General features: G+C 38.9%; 1 protein-coding gene across 3 annotated transcripts; it reads right to left on the bottom strand.

Annotated features, from left to right (window-relative positions):
• LOC101852088 (UDP-N-acetylglucosamine transporter) lies at positions 1 to 23605 on the bottom strand. Of its 3 annotated transcripts, none has more exons than XM_005094913.2 (5): positions 23559 to 23605; positions 11463 to 11581; positions 7043 to 7242; positions 6358 to 6513; positions 1 to 2821 (listed from the first exon to the last, which is right to left on the bottom strand). In XM_005094913.2, exons 2-5 carry the CDS (start codon positions 11566 to 11568, stop codon positions 2165 to 2167), a joined length of 1119 nt encoding a protein of 372 aa, XP_005094970.1. In that variant the 5' UTR covers positions 11569 to 11581; positions 23559 to 23605; the 3' UTR covers positions 1 to 2164. The 3 variants fall into 3 exon arrangements, with proteins under 3 accessions (XP_005094970.1, XP_005094971.1, XP_035824744.1); XM_005094914.2 differs by lacking the exon at positions 23559 to 23605 and adding an exon at positions 23305 to 23539; XM_035968851.1 differs by lacking the exon at positions 23559 to 23605 and having other exon boundaries at positions 11463 to 11813.
• Between the last annotated feature and the right edge of the window lie 33 nt (positions 23606 to 23638).

Below are 23638 nucleotides of genomic sequence, written 5' to 3'. Positions count from 1 at the left end.
AGCTTTTGTCTTTATTTCTTTTAGTAGAACATCTGACTTGACATATATGTAAATCATTTGTATGCTTCCCAGGAAGTTCAAATTGTTTAAGAAAGCTAGGGTAATACTATAAACAATAAAGCATATCAGATTTGCTGTTCAGCAGAAACTTGTGTTATACAAATATGCTATATTAATATTTTTATTATCATTTCAATACTAGTTAACTAGGTGCCACATCAGGACACCTAGACCAAAGTAAATTACAATCCCTGAATAACGAGAGAAATTAAAATCCCACAAACCTGACCAGAGCTCGAGTCTAGAGCCTCCACTTTCCACATAAATCAACAGGTTTGTAGCTAATTATGCTACGGTAGACCAGCTCTATGCGTACACAACAAAATGAAAAAGTACTCAAACTGTTTAAGTACTTGCATATTATCAAAAAAGCATATTCAAAATAACTTTCATTCGTTTAAATCACTTTTTCACACAATCAGTCTGTTTCAGTTCAATTCTAAAAAGGATCTTCTGGATACTCAATTGGGTATCACATTCACAAATGAAGTCACAGAAGTCACATTGTGTTCTGATGCACAGCCTTCAAAACTTCAAGACATCCATAACAAACATACAAGGTGGAAGAAAAGGCATACACCCACATCATAAACACACTACTTTCAGAATCTATGAGCCTCTATACCTGAGGCCATTGACCACAAGTACCTATTTGTTTTTTGTTTTTTTTAACAAAACAAAAAAAAAGAGGGCAAAAAAGAAGATGATTATGTACATAATTTATAATCATAACCTGGGCAAACAAAATATTGAACCACAAGCAAAAAATCCCTAACAAGACAATTAGTATTGATTGCATCTTCTAAAAGAAAAAAACCCAATATAATTAAGCAACTGTAGAGACACTTGGCAATGACTGGAAAATAGAAAGCTATGATCTAGGATCCGCAGAAATAATTCTATAACTTAGGAACTGCATTAATAATATATGGCAAAAGGTAAAATACATGGTTCTTGGTAATACTTTAGAATGGTAAGAATAAAAATTACATTAAACATTCAAATAATGCACAACAAACTTTTAACAATTTTTTTTACAAAAGGTTCCCACAGCATTGATCAAATATTAACAAAAAGGAATATCACCATGTTCATTACAAACTATCAACATAAATCATTTTGATGAACCAAGAAAATAAGGCAGAGAATCTGCGGCCCAGTGCTGGATGAAATACAAGAATCAAACAGCAGCACAACTACAGTACATGTACTTGAGAACAAAACATGTCATGGCATACTACAGATGCACGCTAAGAAATGTGACTGAATCTACCATTATATAATTCTATTATAAAATTACAAGTTTAAGTGAAGGAAACACCATGTTCTGGCAAGTCTCAAAAAGTTTTTCCAAGACTCGACATCCTTCCAGCCCTTTTTCCATTTGGATTCACTTTGCACACTCCGTAATTTGGGCCTCAGCAGTTGAGTGGCAAGTGATATTGATTCATAAAAACTGCTCATGGTAAGTCATGTTAGTTCACAAGAATTGCTCCCTGAAGGAGATACTGAAATAAGAATTGTTGAGCAACAAAGAGTGACAATAGCTTTCGAATTGTCAGTTACCGGGGTGTGTCCTTGAACTGGACATTGCCAGCAATATTTGCAGTTTATAACTGCATAACATTGCAAGCTGTAAGTTTTTGGTATACATACAGCAAATCAAATTTCTTATACTGAAGAAATGAAAAGCTATAAACACACATACAACAACAAATTTGTCCCTTTTTATCATCGGCGAATAAAGAGAAAACATGTTTCGGGACCCTTCAGAATCCCATAACTTTCATAATAAGTTATCATATCAATCATGACATTAATTCATTCTTCTCTTTCTATCCATCTTCAGCTTTAAACTTATCAGTAAAACAATCATCAGTTTGCACAAAACAAATGATTATGAGGCACACAATCACTTGCAACTAATCACTGAGTCCAAAAGAACATGAAAATGTATACTCCATAAATCACATCTTTGCAAAGGGAACAACCATACACTTTTGGTTTAATAATATTTGTCTAATTATCCTTGTACATCAACAGCACAAATTCAGTAATGCTAGAAGGTCCTAAAGATTTCCTACATCCTTGTCTTCTTTGACAGTCACACTTTTCTCCCAGGGGCATTTAGCAAAGGCGGGTTCTGTTGAGTTGGCACATACTTACTGTACACGTACACAGCCAACATCACCATGGCTGCTCCAACGGTGAACTGTAGAGAGAGCTGGAATTCAAAGAAGTACATGGAGGCCACACACGAAAGAATAATGGCTGCTGAGGTAGCGAAACCCTTGAGGATGTTGTCTGCATACTTGACAACCACAGCAACCAGCAGTCCACCGAAAGACTGGAGACAGACAACAAACCACACCACCAAGTCGTAGCCATTGAAGAAACCCTTCTCCTGCACTGTGGCCCCGTCCTTGACGTACATGGTGACCAGCCCAATGACCGCACCCAGCGCTCCCAGCTGAATGTTGCGCAACCAAACAGACTGTCGAGTGCCCTTGAGAATTTTCTCAAAGTAAACGCCTGCGAAACCTGACATAAAGCAAGAGATGATCACTGCCACCAGTCCTTTAATTGGGCTCTGTTCTGTTGCCACTTTAGTTTTACTGCCTGTATTCTCTGGCTGCATCTGCACAATGGCCACGCCCACAAATAGGATGACCAAAGAGAACCACTGGAAGCGGCTCAGCTGCTTTTTCAACATGGCCACCGAAAAGATGGCAGTAGTGAGGATCTTCAGCTGGTATGTCACCTGGGAAGCAGAGAATGATTGTTTGTTAATATGAATGAAAAGTACACAGCGTCGAATCAGCGGTCGTTTAGTTTCGCCAGGCCGTACGCTGCTAGGTCAGCGTGACCTGGGTCAGCTGCCGGTCAGTCTACCTCCACTCACTCCACGCACGGGGTTACATACCACGGCAATTTTACAGTTCTGTTTCAACGCTCACGAATGAAAGCAGGGCTGTCAATATACACATAGTGTTCCATCTTTGAGTTTCTTCTTTCAATGTACAGTTTGTGAAAACGCAACAAAGATATCTAGGATAGTTTTTTAACTGCATGTGATCAAATACAGCCGTCTTATATGTGCCAATTAAGGTAATATGCACCGAGTTAAAAGTTATGTAACTACCAAAGTGCGGGAATAAATTCACTAAAACTTGCTCAGAATAAAGACAATTAATGTGGGTATCTACTTACTAAAGGAAATCGTTGTTGGAAGATTAGTAATCCACATTTTTGCATTTTCGTTCAACAGCCAAATTCGTTGGGCTTGTGATGAAATTCTCATTACAGTATCCTTCATTAAATTAATGACACAGATCTCTTTACACATTTTGTACAGTAGATATATGGCGCCGTGGTTGTTTTCTCGGTGCCTGCAGTGAAGATGCTCTCTGGTTCATAAAGTATCGTAGTTTTTCCGTATTGTTTACGATGCCTTGAATCCACTTTTCAATTTTTAAAATACACTGGTAGCAGCTTTCGGTTCCTTTTCTCCCAGCGGGCCCAAGCCAAATCTGTGTTGTGTTATGGATGGAATGCAGTGTTGTTCTAAATTGCGCTGTTTGTGGATTTTCTTTTTGGGAAAATGTCTTCTGTACAGCTTCATGTACATGTCTATTGCTGTCTGAATTCCTGGAATAAAGGTTTTCTGAATAGGTGCACTCTGTGAGATGTCATTATGAATTTGACTGTATGCTTGGTTGAGAGAGTCGAAAATCAAACCTATAGAGTGCGCTTTGTCAACAATGTTTGGACTTAAGTCATGTCCTTACACCCGCAAACGCGATAAAGTTCATTCAGGGAGGAGGAATGTTTCACGTGTGTGTGTTCCATTGGGAGATTTCAGTAAACCTGTTAGAAATTAATCCCGGGCAGATGGATTCTACCTCATATCGTAACACGGCTCAATCAACGAAGATGAAATTTATACACATTAAGCACACATATGTCTGCCTTTCATAGAACTAACAATCTATGAAATTAACGGAGAAGTGTTGAACTTAAAACAGCATAGAATCCAGAATACACAATTCGACGGGTCAATTAACAAGGCACTGGATGAGAATCAGATGTAAGCGACTTAATATTGCTTCAAACAATGATGAAAATTATACACGTAAAGCACAAATATGTCATCAGTGCATGTACCAAAATTTGTTGAGATTGAGCGAGCACTTTGGAAATTAAAAGTGAATTAAGTGCAGCACACGCATATTAAATTCGATGAAATTCAAAACATTTTGCACACACTGTAACATCGGCACATATCGTCGCATTGAGATCGGGCTTTCGCAGACTGAGAGGGGGAATCTTGTTCTTTTCTCATAGTATGGAATAATTCGTGGTTAGAGTGAGGATACTGCAGATAATTAGTGTCAAAAGTGTGGATTACGCCATGACCTGCCCGCCCGTAGCTGATGCGCTACGGAGCGGCCAGTGACCCCCGCGTAACCCGGCACGGAGCGGTTCCGACGGTGATTTAATGACTTCCAGGTGTCGCTGGCCTGGGAAACTAAGAGGCACGATTTCGGCCAGTTTTCGGCGCTGTGAGCAAATAAAATAATTATAATAGTTTTTAGGTTGGGAGGAAAATAATCAAATAGATAACATAAACAAAAAACTACAAATAGCACCAAAATCCAAAGGTCTTACTTGTCCACTGTGTTGGGGTCACTGCAGTCGGAACATGTCCATCCCCCCCCCCCCCCCCCCCCCCCTTCAGGATCCACCCCAGAGTCCGTCTGCTCATAGTCTCCATCAAAATAAAAATCCAAATGTGTCATGACACAGCGGAATCAAGTCCTCTTCAATTTTTTGACATATGGAGTATTGGTATAATCTTAATGCCTCTTCATTTGCCCTGCTTTTGATGGTAAAAAATACCTATCTATTATGAATATAAGTCAAATTATTTGCAATTAAAGGAGGAAGGGGACGCCTGGTAACAGAGGTAACATTAGCGAGAAAATGGCCACCACAGTTTGGCAACTTCCAAAGTTTGAGTGTCCTCGGAAACATTTTTTGTGTCTTTGATCAATATTTATCAGGAAAATCAATACACAAATGGGTTTTTAAATGGACATAAAAGGTGCTTGGTCCCACCCCCCCCCCCCCCCCAAAAGTAATTTTCTTTAAAATTCGATAAGAATTGATCAATGGGCGGAACAATGTCGGTTTCTTCAACTTCATTATTTTGACGATGGCCAGATTTCACCACAATGCCACGCAACATATGTTGAAAATAGGTCATTACGACCTCTCAAATTTAATTACACACAAATTGATCTGGCTTTCAGCAAAGTGGCATGTTGACATAACATAACATGTAACCCCTGATTATGCTGTATTAAAAAGGCTCTCTTCACATGCACGCCTGTGGCCATACATGCAGCCTTGAAAGGGTCTCACCTTGGGCCATGGTGCATGACACAAACATATGTGACGCAGTGTGGTAAAATCAGTCACTCGTAAAAATGATGAACTTGAAGAAACAGGCAATTTTCCGTGTGTTTGGCAATTTGTATCAAATTTTTGTTTTTTGGCTAAGCATCTTTCATACACATTTAAAAACATGTTTCTGTGGATTTACAAAAACGATTAAAGGCGAAAAACATTTAAATTTTCAATTTCCCAGGACTCTCCAGCTATGAAATTCATCAAACTTTGGCGACCACTTTCTCTCTATTTTTACCTCTGAAACCAGTCGACCCTGACCTTCAATTGCAAATATCTCGACCTCTATTAAAGACAGACGGTTAATTTTTTTTACTGAAAGCAAGACATATAAACATGCTTTAAGATAATACCAATAGTTCCATATGCCCCAAAACTGACCAGCGCCTGATTCCAGCGGGTCATGACACATACATATAATATATCTATCAATACAAAATATTATGGTCAATTTAATTAGTTACATGTGAGTGGTAACTACAGACCATCACATTGTGTGGATACAGAGAATGCAGGTCTACATATTCTTGATTTGAACCGATGAAAGACAAATCTACATTGGAGACATAAGATTCACCTATAACTATTTTTTTTTAAAACAAACTGAAAGGATAAAATGAAACCTCTCACAGGAAAAAACTACATCATATTTATCTGTGAATGACCACAACAAGTACTACTAAACAAACTACCACTTGTTAAAGGGCCAACCCAGAAAACTAAACCCCTGAGTCTGCTTTGCGATCATCCTTACAAAATGGCCATATCTTTTTCAAAGTGTCACCCTGCAGAATAAATTTAATCATGACAACAACATAGCAAACCAACCTGGAATGTGGCTGCGTCCAGGTTGGAAACTGCTATATACAGCAAGTTGTTTTGCAGTACATATACAAGGGACGGCACACAGACTTTGAGGCAATCCAATGGTTCACAGACGATATCCTGGTACAGAAGTTGAAGCCAACGCTGCACACTTCCTTCCTGAAAACAAATACAAGAATCAGTCAGCACCTGTCTGCTGGTACATCTATACTTAGCAAAAGAAACACCTGGCAAGAAAAGTTGTTGCTTTTGCAAAACATACTTTGTGGCAAGCCTGCATCTACACACAGTGCTCTCAGACTGAGACTACAGTACTTTAATTTTCTTCTTCTTTGTCTTTGCGTTACCCAGCTAGATTTCAGGGGGGAGTTAACTGCTAGTTTTTCAATCTGCAATGCGTCAGATTTTTACGTATGTGACCATTATTTCTACTTCATAGTACTGTACAGAAACGACAACATCCTACAGTGAGTGCAAGTCGTGTCAAGCCTCCCAACCTCATAAGAACGGAAAACCATCCTTTTATGATTGACAACCGTACATATTTTCTCATCATCTCATGTGCAGTTATGAGGAACAGAAAACATTGAGTACTGTTGAACAGCAAACATCAAGAACTTCTACGAAAAAGGCAAAAAATACTATAACAAAAAGTTAAATAACTAAAGAAAAGAAGCAAACAACACACCTGAATGAAGATAATCAGTAGACATGTGCAAAATTTAAACAACTCGGACATGATTACAGCTGTGGTGGCAACAAACATGTCGCCCTCTCTGATGCGCACATAGCGCATGACAAGGATAAGCACAGCATTCTGCAAGGTCAGCAGCACCAAGCTGACGTACTTCATGCTGGCCCGGGTAGTCTGTGCTGGCTTGGGTGACCCTGTTGATACATCGCAATAAGTTACATGGGGAAATATAAATTCAAGTCTGAGTCTTTTTTTAATTCATTTATTTTGAATTAGCAGATGAAATGAGATATTATTTTTACACATTAATTGCCTTGTCTGTTTGCTACTGAAGTGACGAGCAAGAGCATAAAAAGCACAACAGTAAAAAGACAAAGAAAATATTGCTAGCCGCATGATTCAACCGCCTATGCGACAAAATTTTTGAAAATCACTTTTTGATCCCGTTAAGTAGTACAGCCTTTGATAAACTTTGTTAAAATCCCGAGTTTGAAAGATTACTGTAATCCTTCAGTAAACCAATCGCCTATATTACACCAGTCCCTAATTTCCACAGAACTCAACAGCTCAAGTGGATGTTTTGCAGACCGGTGGCGAATGGGCGGTTGAATCAGGCAGATTCAGCAGCTTGTTGAGGTGTTCACCTGTCGCATAAGCGGTGCAACCCACACGATTGTGGCCTTTGTCAAAACAGACTGGAGGGTAACATCAAAGCAAAGTGCTGCCTTTGCTTGCCTCAATTCAGATCGAACCCTATCGATAGCCAGAAGATTTTGTCAAGGCTGTTTGCGTAATCTACCACTAGGTTTGGTAGTGTTGTTGAGAAAGGGCAAGATGGCATCAAAGAATATGTTAATACTGTCTTGACCAATTTGGTATATTGTGGCAAAAGCTGTATGATTGACAACTAAGGGGCGTTTATTTCACATTCGGTACAACTATTGGGAAAAATTTTCATAGCGGCTTTTTGCGTTTCTTAATTTGCTTTCAGTGTGCACCCGTTGCTCTTTCTGTCATGTATCATTCCTGAATCATTGATGAGTTAATCAGTGCCAGGTAGATGATACTTAACTTGTCGCTCGAAACAAAAGCAACTCATTAACATATTTGCCCCGAAAATTCTCTCTTCAACAAACCCTAAACTTCAACTCTCAAGCTCTACACTTCAATTTGAAACAAATCTCGTACATTCTACTAACATGCAAAACAATGCGTTTGTATACAACTGCCCAAACACAGCAGTCATTCATGACTGTTGTAAAGACAGTTCACATGACTTGGAGATGGGAGCTCCACGACTGTCAAATTACCAGAGAGCAGAAGAGGAGAAGCAATTTTGTGATAAGCTATTCTTCGGTAAACTTGACGAAATTGCTTTCCCATTACTACAGACAGAATATTATTGAATATAGGCAACATCTATCTTGACTAACACTTTCAAAGCCTCAGAGGCCTATATAGAGAGTACCAAAGCAAACGGAAAGAGTCTTACATTGTCCAAGACAACCTTACAGAGATATTCAAAAAGAGCAACCTGTTGTTGTATATCGGAAGGATCAATGTGAAGTATGCAGGGTAGGATAAAGAATCTAACAAGAAGCTTGCACAAAACCCAGTGGATGGGACTAGATTATGTCGAGTGTGCATGGACTTGAAAGTGGATTTGTTAGTATGGCGTTGAACGCATCTGCTGCACTATATCAAAACAGGACCAAATTAGCTGTTTATATTTTTTAAAATTTGGTAATAAAAGGTGTGAAGTGTCACGTTTTGCACGAAGGAGAAGGACCAATTATTGCCAATGAATTCTCTTCTTGTGTCAGCAACTTCTTGGAGGAGCCTACTGACAATGCCAATTTCAAATATACAATGATGGTTGTACTTATCAGACCATAACGCTATCTTGTCAAATGCAACCAGCGACATTTGTACCAGAAAAAACAAAACTGTTGAATACAAATACCTTGATAAAGAACAAACGCAAATGGAAGTGGACAGCACACACAGTGTAATCGAAAGGTCCATGAAAAATGGTATGGTCTATGTGCTCATGGGTAATCTTGAACGTTTTTAAGAAAGCAAGACAATATCTCCCCCCCCCCCCCCAATGTTCAATTTCTGGACCAATCAGCAATCAGTAACTGACTGAAACAAAAACAACCCCATTGTCACAAACGTTCATTGCCTTTGAAACATGCTGAACAAACCAGTACAAATTGAAGGTTAAGATGAATGGTCTTTTTTACCAACTCCATGAGGCCAAAGACAGTCCTGCCACAGAAGACCCAACCAATTAACTGAACCAGTTACTGTTAACTTTATAATTACTCTTTAAACTATTATGATTTGCTTTTGCTGATTACTCGAACGTCCAAGCGACCACGGGCGCTCGTCGAGTGGCGTTGATTAACAAGATTCAAACGCCTGGACACCGTCATACTGTCACTTAGGCAGTTGAATCATGCAGATTTTGGTAGGTCTACACCGCCTATGTCCAGTAACTTATGTAAGAAAGCTTCTTTTTTTTTAAAAGTTAGTTACAGACAATCGTCCTACATCATATTATATCATATATATATGAATTTTTAGATTCATAGGTACGAGCATAAAGAAATAACACAGTTTTTTGCTTCTCCTGAAAAATTCGTCTCTTGGCACATAGGCGGTTGAATTACGCAGCTAGCGATATATATCAGAAGATGATTCGCTTGAAAACTTAATCATATACTAGAATGAAATTAGAAATTCCATTAAGGACAAAACAATTAGAAACTCAGATTCCATCCTTAAATCTAAGCACAGTAGTAAATTTGACACCATCTACACCATACTGAAAGACATGAATAAACTCAACAAAAAGATGAATTAAAGTCAGAAAGAGAATTAATGTCCATTTTAGTGTAATTAGGGCGCCAAGAAAAAGTTTGCATAAGTAATGGTAATAATAATAATAATTATAATGGATCGCATAGCACTTTATCCCTTACGAGTGTAAGCTCTGAGCATTTTACATCAATCACATGATCACTGAGCGTAATACTTCATTCACACAAGAAAAAACATCATGTAATCAAGAGTGTTGTGAACATAGCATTCTTTCACAGAGAAATTAATTTTTCCCCTGTAAAGAAAGTTAATGGTGATGAAATACAAAATAATTATGACCACAAGCAAACTATAAAGACCAAAATGAATATGTACCAAGCGTGCACTCAGAGCATATTGCTGTACGTAAGACCAGGACAGCATATTCATAACAAGAGATAAAAGCTCAAGAGGTTTCACTCATGATGCTTTAGAAAGATTCTAAGAAATATATGCAGCAACATAAGATTAGCAATACAGAGGTGCTGGAAAGATAAGGAGTTTCCCTCAGCATTTACACCCCTGACTAAAAGCAGAGTCAGATGAATAAAACATCTTCACTCTATGGAAGACCAGAAAATATCGAAATGTTTGTTTTAGTAGAGGTTTTTCTGCGCTCGCAACTGCAAAAGGTCATATGAGCGCCAAGGGGTGGATGTCAACAGAGAAGTCCTAACAGGGAATCAAACTTACTCTGCTCACCTCTCTAGCTTTCAAAGCACAAAGCCTGCTTCAAATATCAAGGAACCCCTGAAATAGCGGGTCACAAGAGTGTGACAAACACACAAAAGAAATAGAGGAAAAATGACAATAGTAAGGATAAGGAAAGAAAAAGCAGCAGTTCCCTGTTGCAGTTCAGGCACAGTTATGAGCATGACATTGATGAATCAGCCCATTTACAATTAACAATTCTACTGTGCATTAAAAAAACCTTTGGGAATGGCCTAAAGACACTTCAGGTAGATAGATGTTTGATAGGAAAGAAGAAGCAAACCACACCAGAGCACCCGCCAACCACCCACGGAAAGAAATTGACATCTACAAAGAGAAAAAGATGCCTGCAAGAGGGAAGACCTCAAAAGACGTCAACTTCAAAACCTGGAAACATGCTGCAAAGAACTACAGCCAATAACAGAAAGAAGTAAGAGAAGTCTGAAAATAAAGGAGAAGGATGTAGCGGTACAAACAATCCCTATATACAACCTCTCAGGTAACAAAACACAACACAAAGAGAATGCAGCAATCAATCCTTTCCATGCACTGCACTCACTGCAATCGCCATTTTCCATATTGGTCTATTAGCCACATAAAAAGTAGCCACAGGACAAAATATAGACCAATGCAGCACATTTTCATCTATCATGACAGAATAATGACTCCTACTACAGAATTATTTTTTTAAGAGAATAAAAAGCATAAAACATCACTCTTTAACGTTTTAATTTATAAGCTTCTTTTCACTGGTCAAAAGAAATCTACACAAACAAATTTAATATGTTTAAACTCTATAAGTAGACAAGCCAATCTCTTTCACCATCTGTCAACTTACCAGCATCTGTGTATGTACCCTTCTTATTCATGGTTAAGTCTACAGGTGGAAAAGAAGATGATGAGGTTACTGCTGCTGGCTGAAATTTTTCTTCTGGAGTGGACATGGCATGTTATTACCTGGATAGGAAGCAAAGGAAAGGAATGGATCAGCAATAATTATTTTATCAGTTTATTCTTTTGGGCTCTGGACAGAGCAGTCAGCGTAAGATATAAAAAAAATAGATTACTTACGCATTTAGAATACTCAAAGTTAAAGTAAGTTTCAAGATATTATATTTGAAGAAAACAAAAAGCAGTATGAAAGTAGCACAAATAATTCTTGAGAATGGAACCTGGCAAAACTAATTAGTTGATAAAACAAAATAATGTAACTCTGAATAAAAAGAAAGTACCGGTACAAAAATTCTGCTTTTCCATTTCAAACTACAAAAATTTCTTACATTGACGGAAAAATAAAATTTGTTTCATCTTATTTTACTTAAGCCAGCAATTTAGATTCAGGAAAAGTATCCAAAGATTTAGATTCAGAGGAGGGCAAAGCCAGTGCCTCTTTTGGTAAAGTGTTTCTTTCAATATTATTAAGATGGTAGCACGCTGAAAAGGGAGGAGGTAGCAAGGAAAATAGACTTGCTTACACATTCACCAGATGTACAGTGTGAGAGTAGTTCCCTTACATTGAGATTGCACAAGCAAGATTTCAGGTAGGGGATTCAGCAAGGCTTGTAAGACAAGTAACCTTATATATAAGATATCATGTTTCACGACGCACTGGAATCAGGCGCTTGTCAATTTTTGGGCATATTGAGTTTTGGGTATCATTTTAAGCATGTTCATTTGTCTTGCTTTCAATGAAAAAATTATCCATCTATCTTTAATAGAATTCGAGATATTTTGGATTGAAGGATGTGGGGGTCACCTGTCTTCAGAGGTAAAATAAGAAAGAAAATAACTGACAAAGTGTGGTGACTTCTAAGGCTTGAAAGTCCATGAAAACTTAAAATTTACATTGTATGTGCCTTTAATCAATGTTTTTCAATAAAAGCCAAACAACAAATTATTTTTAAATGAACAAAAAAGGTGTTGAGTCAAAATTTAAAAATTCGACAAAAATTGCCAAACGGGAAGGAAAATGTTGTTTTCTTCAATTTCATTATTTTGACGAGCGCCTGATTTCACCACCATGTCTCACATATTGAAATTTCAAAGGGGTATCAGATAAACAGAGACGAGCAAATCCTTTTCATACATGCAGTTTTTGGCAAAGCTATTGATGAATCTGTCATCAATAGTAACATGCCTGACTGACTGTACTCCAAAAATGTGCAGTTGAACAGCTCTATTGACGCACTGCTGGAAATTCATTTAACTTAAGTGACAACAAAATTATTCAAGTGTAAACAGCTTTCTGTTCTATTTATAACATAACAAAATGAAAGGAGGCGCTGGGATGCAGTCAGGCATGTTATTATTGTTGACAGATTTGCCTTTACCAAACACTGCATGTCGTGTGCAAGGGTTTGCTCCAAAATCAACTTTTTTGGGGGGGAGGGGGAAAGTGTTTTACGGTGCTCGCAACTGCATAAGGTCGTATGAGCGCGCTGGATACACCAAACATTTTCAATTGGTAGGAAATTTTGAATTTTGCACGGGAGGCAGCCGAAGCCTATCCATTTTGGTTCTCTTAACGTGCGCAACATGTACACGGGACCTCCAAGATTTTTCGCCCTTCTCCTACCAAAAAATCATGGGTGTGGCTGAAAGACAGCAGTAAGAAGGAGCCAAGGAGTAGCCTAGCAGTAAAAAGGCTGCAGAAAGAGTCAGGAGCCAATGGGGGGAGGGGAAGAAAGTGGAGACGAAAGCGGACGACAGAATATTGCAAGAGAGTTCAGAAGGAAAGAAGATGAAACGAGACAATTTAAGAGAAGAAAATTATTCTGTCGCTACCCGGGTTCGAACCCGGGACCTTTGAAAGAGAGGCGAACACTTCCTCTGGGCCACGAGAACCCCCTAAAATCATCTTTTCTAATGAGGTTAGGAAAATTCATGGGGAAGACAAAAGAGATCTGACTCATTTGGCCATCTTTTTAACCCTACCCATACTTCGATATTACACATAGAGCACTTTGTGTTCCTTTTTTGGGCTACACTTTTAAACAGGGAAATACTTTGTGGTCTATTTTTTAATTGGTTATGTTTAAAAAATTGTCATTTTGTCAATTTTTATAAATGAACTTCTACATTTGAAAATGTAAGAACCAAATCACAATTGTGTACACAATTTGAAATAAAGTTCAGGGGCATGCCATTAGTTGTGTTTCCCTCACTCCATCTATCCAGGTCTTTCTCGGTCGCCCTCTAACCTTGTTGCCATTGAATTTTTTTATGTAGGCATGTTGTGCAGGATGGTGTGTTGGTAATTGCAGGAGATGTCTGAACCATTTGATTCTTTGGTGTTGGATGGGATGCATGACATTATTTGTGGCCACCATTTCTCTGACTACTGAGTTTCTTATTTTGCCTCGCCTGGTTTTGTTTACTGCTTTTTTAAGACATTGCATTTAACATGTTGTAATTCTTTGCTCCAATGTCTTGTTCGTGGTCCATGTTTGGCATATTTATAGGTCAGTGTTGGGATGAATATGGTGATGATCATTTTGAGTTTTGTCGTCATGGAGATGTTAGGATGTTTCAGTAATGGAGCAAGCTGGTAACTAACATTATTGGCCTTTTATACTTTGTGTTTCAATTTCTCTGTTCAGTCGCCCATCCTCTGTGAATATACCGGTACTTCTGAGGTACTTAAATTCTTGGACCTGTCTGAGACTGTTGTTGTTGATGTGTATCCTGAGTGGTCCTGGATTTCTGCTTACTTTCATTGCCTCTGTTTTGTTGATGTTGATCTTCATGTTGTAGTTGTTATATTCTTCGTTTAATCTGGACCCACCAATTTTTAAACCCTAAAATTGTCCAACTTTAGACACAGATTCACTCCTTCGCTGAACAGGGAAAGCATATTGTGTTTTCACAGCTATCCAGCCTTGAAGTAGGGCTGCCTGCCTCAAAGTTCCCATTTCAGGTAGATTCTGGGTCAATTTCAGGTATTTTGGCCCAAAATCAGGTAGTACAAAGACAAAGAAGGAAAAAAAGGATGAACATTATCCCGGTACGTGTAGACTCTAGTTACCATCAAGTGGAGCTTGCTTTTCGTGAAAATAGGTAAACACTTTTAAGACATCATGTGTGCACACGGATGTGTGCATGTGTGTGTGTGCTTGTGTTAATGGGTGTTTTGTTTTTTTGTTTTTGTAAAGTGTTTTACGGCGCTCGCAACTGCATAGGTCATATGAGCGCGCGGGACACACCTAATATTTTCAGTTGGTAGGAAATTTTGAATTTTGCCCGGGTGGCGGCCGAAGCCTACTCTTATCGAATTTAGACCACCAAGGGATCTTTAACGTGCGCAACTTGCACACGGGCCCTCCGAGATTTTTCGCCCTTGTCCGAGAAGGCTAGGTGTAGATCTTTCCTACCAGAAGATCAGGGGTGTGGCAGAAAGACAGCAGTAAGGAGGAGCCAAGGAGTAGCAGTAGAAAGGCTGCAGAAAGAGTCAGGAGCCCAGAGGAGGGGCAAAGGACGTGAGGAGGTGGGGGCAGAAAGTGGAAATGAAAGCAGACAACAGATCATTGCTAGAGAGCAGGAAAGGAGGTGAAAGGAGACAATTTTAGAGAAGAAAATTTTTCGGTCGCTACCCAGATTCGAACCCGGGACCTTTGAATGAGAGGCCAACACCTTAACCTCTAGGCCACGAGAGCCCCCTTAATGGGTGTGTGCCTGGGCAAGGTTGAATATAATGCATATATGAAGATAAGGAATGCTGAGGAAACAACATGTTTTCGTTTTGTTTTCTTTGATTTATGAACTGTTAAGAAATAAAAATTTTGTGCTTTACGAGGTTTGAAAACGGCATTTTTTCATATTTTTATAATTCAATTCGTCATCGCACCATTGACAGAAGGCATATTCAGGAATATCAATCTTCGCGATACAAGCACCAAGCCTATCGATTCCTTCATCTGCGGCCCTACCCTGCTCTGCTGTCACAGACTAGAATCCTCATACCAGGTACCAGGTACTGACAATTTCTCTAGATCTATACAGATTTGAAAAGGTTATTTGTTTCTGAACTGATTTTCTTTCAACATTCACAATTCAGTTTTCTTGATCAAGGCACAGATTTACTAGCCACAGCAAAATCCCTAAGGGGCCGTTCAAATATAATCTTACGCCTGGGAGGGGGTGGGGGGTCTTTGGCTCCTGTAAGAAAAGTGTTAGAGGGGGGGGGGGGTCTTGAACTAATGTAATATTACACTTTAGTGAGGTGAAAAAATATTTTTGATATAATGATGAACACTGCCTTAGTTGATGATAACAAATTCACCTTTTGTTTTCAGCATAATGATCAGTAATAACAGATACAGTGGAATCCTGATAAAGTCAACTTGCTTAAACTTAAAGTCAACTCTTACAATATACACTTACAGTCAACACCTCACTGTGGTCCCGTTTTTTACCTTCTTTGCTTAAAGTAATTTTAAGTAGATATAATTGTGTTTCTGATACAGTCAACTGCTTGAGTGTTAAGCTTGTGTAAAGTCAACAATTTGGGGTTAAATCCCAAGATGAATTCATTTAAGAAGAGATATTTCGTCTGAGCTAGTGGTGTACACACTTTCAATTACTTTGGTCTTTCATTATCTCTAGTTTTGGCGACAACTTCAGAATTATATTCCCTGAAATTGAGATTACATCTTGTATTACCAGGTACTTTGTAATTTTGTAGCTGTCATTTTCAATTTTCAACAGCCAGTAGTACAAAGGATAAAGTCAACTTGCTCAAAGTCAACACTTTTTTTTCTGTCCGGGGTGTTGACTTTATCATAATTCCACTGTAGTGTAACTTGTTTATATTTGTAATTAAGGCAAGGCGCTTTTGTCATTGACATGAGTCTCAAATTTTTTCTTATTAGTAAGAAAGAGTGTATGCAATATTTTGCTTGAATGATTTACTCTATTGTGAGGCAGCGTAGTGAAATCAGGCGCTCGGCAAAATAATGCAAGTTAAAAAAAAGGCATTTTTAGGCAGGTTTGGTAACTTTTATTGAAATTTTGTTTTTCCGCTAAACACCTTTTATGTCCATATAATAACACATTTCCATGTGAATTTTACTTTTAATTAAAAATGATCATTACATGCACATAATATATGATTTTTCAGTTTTAAAGGCTCTCAAGCTATTGAAGTTATCAAACTTTGGCGGCCGTTTTCTCACTAAATTTATTTACCTCTGAAATCAGGTGACCCACACCTCCTTCAATCCCAAATATTTCGACTTCTATTCAGCATAGATAAATATCGTTTTCGTCAAAAGGAAGGCAAATGGACAGGCTTTAAGATGATATCAATAACTCCGTGTGCCTCAAAATTGACGAGCACCTGATCCCACCATGTCGTGACACCTATTATTTTTTAGCGCACTTATTATTATGTGCATATGTATGTGTGTATGCATGTTTTTCATGAATATTATGCAATGCGCCCAGAACAATGATTGTTTCACAGATTTGCGCGATATTATTTTTATCATTATAAGCGAACAATGTAATATTACGGGGGGGGGGGGGGGGGGGGGGGGGGAGAAGGCAAATGTTAGAAAAGTGTAAGAAGGGGGGGGATCAAAAAGTCCCAAAAAAGGTGTAAGATTATATTTGAACAGCCCCAAAGACAAAGGGAATGAGCGAATGAAAGAAAGGAAGAAGATTCCCTTTCGTGACTGGCCAGATTTTGGCAGATTTGCAAGTGAAAATTTATTGCCGACTGTCCCGCAATGGTTGCAAAGAGGGACAAAATGTGCAAACTGGCAGATGTAATACAACTTATTACCAAGAGTTACCATAAACATCCCAGCTTATCCAAGAAGTTATGAAGGCAAGTACAGATCCTTTGCTATGGATACTGATAGGCCCCAACTTTTTTTTAAATGATGGAAGTTGATATAATGATACAGCAAGTATGGATTTAAAATGGATGCACTGCTGAACGGACTTTTTTTTCCCTTTAAATCTCGGCGCTCTCATCGCAAATGCGGTAGTTTCGACACCTTTATTGGTATGGCGGTAAAACAGGTCCAAAATCAGTAACTACTGGAAAAATCAGTAGATTTAGGCAGCCCTGTTGTAGGCGTTCAAAGAAACCAGCAGGTCCATATTCTGGCTACGGAATCCTTGTCCCTCCAGTTGGAAACAATAGAAACCATCATTTCGTAGACCGACTTCAAAAACAAGCCAGGTCAAAAGCTATTTACAGTCTCTGGAAGGAACAATGGAGCCAACAAATCGAAAAAAAACTTCACCATGTCATGCCCAAGTAAGGCCCACGAAAACTTTCAGAGTTTCTCCAGACAAGACTAAGTTATTGTAGCGTAATTATCATGTATTAAATAGATATATCGCCATGACAACATACATCTGCAGGAAGTTTTAAAATCCTTTTGCGTTGGACGTGATCCTAACCTAACAATGTCCGGAATTTGGAGAGACACCCCCCCCCCCCCCTCCTCAGAAAATATTCTGTAAATACACTAATTTGAATACCTTGTTCTCTATTGTTGATCAATCTCAACAAATTTCTCTAATTTATTTTATTTTATTATTTGTTTTTGTATTTTACGGCGCTCGAAACTGATTACGGTCATATGAGCGCGCTGGACACATTTAAACATTTGCCGTTGGTAGGAAATTTTGAATTTTGCCCATCTCTTATCGATTTGGGACCCCCAAGGGGCCTTTGACTTGTGCAACTTACACACGGGACCTCCGAGATTTTTTGCTCTAGTCCAAGAAGGCTAGGTGTAGATCTTTCTTACCAACAGACCAGGGGTGTGGCTGAAAGACAGCAGTAAGAGGGACCCAAAGAGTAGCAGTCGATAGGCTGCAGAAAGAGTCACAAGCCCAGAGGAGGGGAGAAAGGAGGTGAGGGCATGGGGACAGACAGTGGAGCCGAAAGCACATATATGACAGAATATTGTTAGACAGAGCAGGAAAGGATGTGAAAGGAGAATTTTCCGTCATTACCCGGATTCGAACATGGGATCTATTGATTGAGAAGTGAACACCTAAACCTCTAGGCCAAGAGGGTCCCCTCTAATTTTATAAAGACCACTGATTTTTACTAAAAGCACTAAAAGATATAGATCGCTAGCCACGTGATTCAACCGCCTAAGTGACAAAATTTTCGAAAATCACTTTTTGATTCCTTTATGTAGTACAGCCTTTGATACACCTGATGTTGATAATCCTGAGTTTGAAGATTACTGCAAAGTGTTTCAATCCTTCAGTAAATCAATCACCTATATCACACCAGTCCCCAATTTCCACGTGATTCAACCACCTAAGTGCCAGTTCTGCAGCCCAGTGGCGAAGATTCAGTGGCTTGTTGGTGTTCACCTGTCGCGTAGGCAGCGTGACCCACAGGACTGTGGCCTTTGTCAAAACAGACTGAGGGAAACATCAAAACAACCTTTGCTAACTTCGACTCAGATTGAACCCTATCGATAGCCAGAAGATTTTGTCATGGCAGTTTGCATAATCTATCACTAGGTTTGGTAGTGTAGTTGAGAAAGGGCAAGATAGCATCAACGAACAATTATGTTGATACTGACTCGAGTAAGTCGGTAAATTTTGGCAAAAGCTACTAATGAATGAATTCTTTTAAAAGTCTATGATTGACAGCAAAAGGGCACTTAGTTCACATTCAGTACAAATATTGGAAAGTATTTTTATCGCGACTTTTCACGTTTTTTAAATTTACTTTAAGTGTGCGCCTCTTGCTGTGTTTGTCATGCACCATTCTTGAATCATTGATTAGTTAATCAGTGCCGGGTAGATGATTCTTAATTTGTCACTCAAAAAAAAAAAGCAACTCATAAACATATTCACCCCGAAAATTCTCTCTTCAACAAATCTTCAACTTCAACTCTCCAGCTAATACACTTTCATTTGAAACAAATCTCCGGTGACAATCTACCTGTATGCAAAACAATGAATTTGTATACAACTCTAACAAATGAAAATGCCCTCACACAGTGGTTATTCATGACTGTTGCAGAGACAGTTGAGATGACTTGGAGATGGGAGCTCCATGATTGTCAAATTACCAGAGAGCAGAAGAGGAAGAAGCAATTTTGCGGTAAGTTATTCTTCTGTAAACTTGACGAAATTGCTTTCCTATTACTACAGACTACAGACAAAATCTATTTTGACTATCACTTTCAAAGCCTCAGAGGCCTTTACAGAGTACCAAAGAAAACAGGCAGAGTCACACATTGTCTCAGGCGACTTTAGAGAGAGATATTCAAAAAGAACAACTTGTTGTTGTAAGTATCGGAAGGATCAATGTGATGTAATCAAGGTAAGGGGTAAATGGAAAATGGCCGTTTGTACAGGTGGCCGTCAGGACAGGTTCGACTGTAACTGGAATAAAATTACTCTGACTTTATAATTACTCTTAAATTAATTATGGTTTGCTTTTGTCAATAACTCAAACGTCCAATCGATCATTGGCGCTCGACAAGTGGCGTTGATTAACGTGATTCAAACACTTAGACGCCATCATATGTATAGTGTCACTTAGACTTAGGCGGTAGAATCACACAAATTTTGGCAGGTGTCTAAACCACCTCAATGTCCAGTAACTTATGTGAGAAAGTTTTTCGGAGATATTTAACTTCAAACATTCTCACTTTTATCTCAAAATCAAAGGAGATTCTAGGGTACTACTGAAGAATGTGGGTCCCATCTATTTAGACTTGGCATCATCCACACGGAGTACTGGATATCGATACTGATTTAAATATTCCATAAGCCTATCGATGTTTTATCAGTAGCATACAAACTGCGCAGAACAATTTCACTTGTTTAACAAGCCAAGGGGGGTTACGGGGGGGGGGGGGACTCCTGAATTTTTACCATAATTTGATGTTTTGCAATTATTTTAGGTTTGATAGGGTATCTCTCCAAATAGATATAGAATCTAGATCTATTGGCACGCACGTAAAAAAGTAATCCTTTAGACTTAGAACCAGAAAAAATCGTCGGTGGGGTCAAAACTTGGAGTAACTATATAGGGAGAGGCCCTAACGTTGCGTCGCCCGCTCAACAGTTCCAACCAAGTTGAAGCCGAAAGGGCGGAGCTTATCGGGCCTGCCGCCATCTTTGTAAGTTCAAAACAATGCAGCCTACGCAGCGTAATCTCCTTCCAAAACAATTTAAACAAGCTGCTCGGACTCCATTTTCTCTCAAAATTTCTTTGTCAATGTTAATTACAGCATTATAAGCACTCACGTACAGTTGTAATGTAATAAGGATGTTAACAAATCTTACTTGCATCAAATTTCCAGCTCATTTAGTCGAATATTTACAGTAATACGTGTACTATGTATACACATTGTGATGGTAAGATATTCTGTTTTACATGTTTTAGAGACAAAATTGGGATAATAAGGATCAAAACAAAATTATAAACGGGATGATAACATTTGCTGAGTTTTTGGTAGTCGAACTTCATTATTTTTACAAAAAACGAAGACTTCTTGATAGTAACAATATAATAAGGACAGCAAGAAATCTTACTTGCATCAAATTACCAGCTCACTCAGTCGAACATTTGGTAATACATGTACTATGTATACACATTGTGACGGTAAGATACATTTTTTAAACTTGTTTTAGAGAAGAAATTGGGATAATAAGGATCAAAACAAAAATATAAACGGGATAACAAAATTTGCAGACTTTTCGGTCATAGAACTTCATCAGTGCAAAATGATGTCATCACTGACATTATTTTTACAAAAACGTAGTCTTCTTGACTTAAACTTACAACAGAATATATTTCTAACAAAATTGAAAATGATTACACAAAAGATGGTAGTGAGGGTGGGATGGGATGGGCGAAGAATGAGGAAGGAGAGGGCAAGGCAGATAAGAGTAAGAGTGAAGTATGATGGTGGAAATTACCCCCCCCCCCACACACACACAAAAACAAGAATAAAACAGCCCCCCCCCCCCAAATAAAGCGAGGAGGGAGGGGCACCTTTAAAACACCAAGACACTTTATCTAAATTTTACAAAATACTGTTATGGGTATTGAAAAATTAATAGAGAATTTGAAATGATAGACTTATAATAAGAAGATTTTCAAAACAGATTGCACTAATTTATGACATTTCACTCTTGACAATGTCACACCCCGTGCACAGACAGACGACACATGGCATCAAAAATGTTATTCACACACCAAACACACTTCAATGACATTCTTTGAAGGCACTGTCGAACCTCCGACGAGACTTCAAAAAACAGCAAGGAATTTACTTTTGACACATTGGAGTCAACAAAGGCGTATGCAAGTTGCGCACGTTAAAGATCCCTTGGTGGTCTAAAATCGATAAGAGTAGGCTTCGGCCGCCACCCGGGCAAAAATTCAAAATTTCCTACCAACGAAAAAGTATTAGGTGTGTCCCGCGCACTCATATGACCTTATGCAGTTGCGAGCGCCGTAAAACCCTATACTAAACAAACAAAACAACGAAGGCACTGCCGAACCTCCGACGAAACTTAAAAAAACAGCAAGGAATTTACTTTTGACACATTGGAGTCAACAAAGGCACCGATGCAGGTTTCACGTTTTCAAATGCTTTGTCAACCTTAACAACACAAAACCAGCAATGTAAGCAACATGCAGAGCAAATTGACAAGTATGCTAGACTAGATCTAGGCACATACGTGCAGTTATCATCATGGCAAACTGAATTTTCTGAAATCTTTTTTCATTCTGTTTTTACTGTGAGATGCATTTACGGCTAAATCAGAGGGCACTTTGTCATCAAGTTCAGTGCCATTGCTAGAGACTGATATTTTTAAAAACATTTGGTAAGAAATTTTGAATTTTGCCTGGGTGGCGACCGAAGCCTACTCTTATCAATTTTAGACCACCAAGGGACCTTTAATTTGCGCAATTTGCATACGCGACCTCCGAGATTTTTTCGCCCTTGTCCGAGAACGCTAGGGGTAGATCTTTCCTACCAGAAGATCAGGGGTGTGGCTGAAAGACAGAGGTAAGAAGGAGCCAAGGAGTAGCAGTAGAAAGGCTGCAGAAAGAGTCCGGAGCCCTGAGGAGGTAGGGGCAGAAAGTGGAGGTGAAAGCAGACGAAAGAGAAAGTAGAAGTTTAGAGAACAAAATTTTTCCGTCACTACTCGGATTCGAAACCAGGACCTTTGAATGAGAGGCCCACCGGACCCGAACGCTACGCAAACTGCCATTCGGTTGACACTAAGTTTACAACTGAGAGAACTGAGCTGATCTCACAAACATGGCCGACAGTCGTCTGCAGCGGCTTCACGTTACGCGACTCGCGGCCTCTCCTATTATAGTTCCTCCAAGGGTCAAAACAAGTATCCCCAAACCGGACCCAAATTCTTAAGTAGTATATCTACCAAATCTTTCTGTCTAGAATCTAGACTCTAGATCTAAATCTAATAATCAAGCACTTCTCCAATTTTACACGATCAGTGCTAACAACACAGAGTCCGAGCAAAATTAGAGATTTTACCGCATCTGTTTCAACCTTTATCCCACCCAACGCCAACAACGTCCAAGGTCTAGATTCTAGATCTACGCCTGAAGTAACTAGACTAATAAAGTAAGATTACATAACCGCGGCTGACTAGAATCTAGATCTAGATCTAGATTATATCTAGATCTAGATTCTAGATCTAATTACATGAAATGAAATGTAAGCGCCCCGCCATGGCCTCTGTTGTTCTGTCACACTATGATGCTGTGTGGAGGCAAAAACTTCCCCACCCAATACAAGTTTCAGTTTAGATCTATTTATTAACCTAGATTTCAAGATGCCACATTCGAAGTGTAACACTATTCTCCAGGTGGACCAAATGCTGATACAAGAAAACAGGATGAAAACAATAAATGAAATAAAAATCGACAATTTATAAAAATATTTTCCGTCAGACTCACAGGATAATCTTTCGACAACGGGACACTGCTGGAACGTGGCACCGTAACTACTGAACACAACTTCCTACTTCCTGTCCATG

The sequence above is a fragment of the Aplysia californica genome, unplaced genomic scaffold (assembly GCF_000002075.1).
Source record: "Aplysia californica isolate F4 #8 unplaced genomic scaffold, AplCal3.0 scaffold00091, whole genome shotgun sequence".
NCBI lineage: Eukaryota > Metazoa > Mollusca > Gastropoda > Aplysiida > Aplysiidae > Aplysia > Aplysia californica.
The sequence above is the reverse complement of the archived record's forward strand: the minus strand, read 5'-3'. Positions and strand labels throughout refer to the sequence as shown.

Excerpts from the sequence above, each read along its gene's own strand:
- LOC101852088 (XM_005094913.2), bottom strand. The coding sequence starts at position 11,568 with ATGTCCACTCCAGAAGAAAAATTTCAGCCAGCAGCAGTAACCTCATCA. Across the intron at positions 7,243-11,462 it reads GGGTACATACACAGATGCTG|GGTCACCCAAGCCAGCACAG; the intron begins GTAAGTTGACAG and ends ATGTATCAACAG. Across the intron at positions 6,514-7,042 it reads TACTGATTATCTTCATTCAG|GAAGGAAGTGTGCAGCGTTG; the intron begins GTGTGTTGTTTG and ends ATTTGTTTTCAG.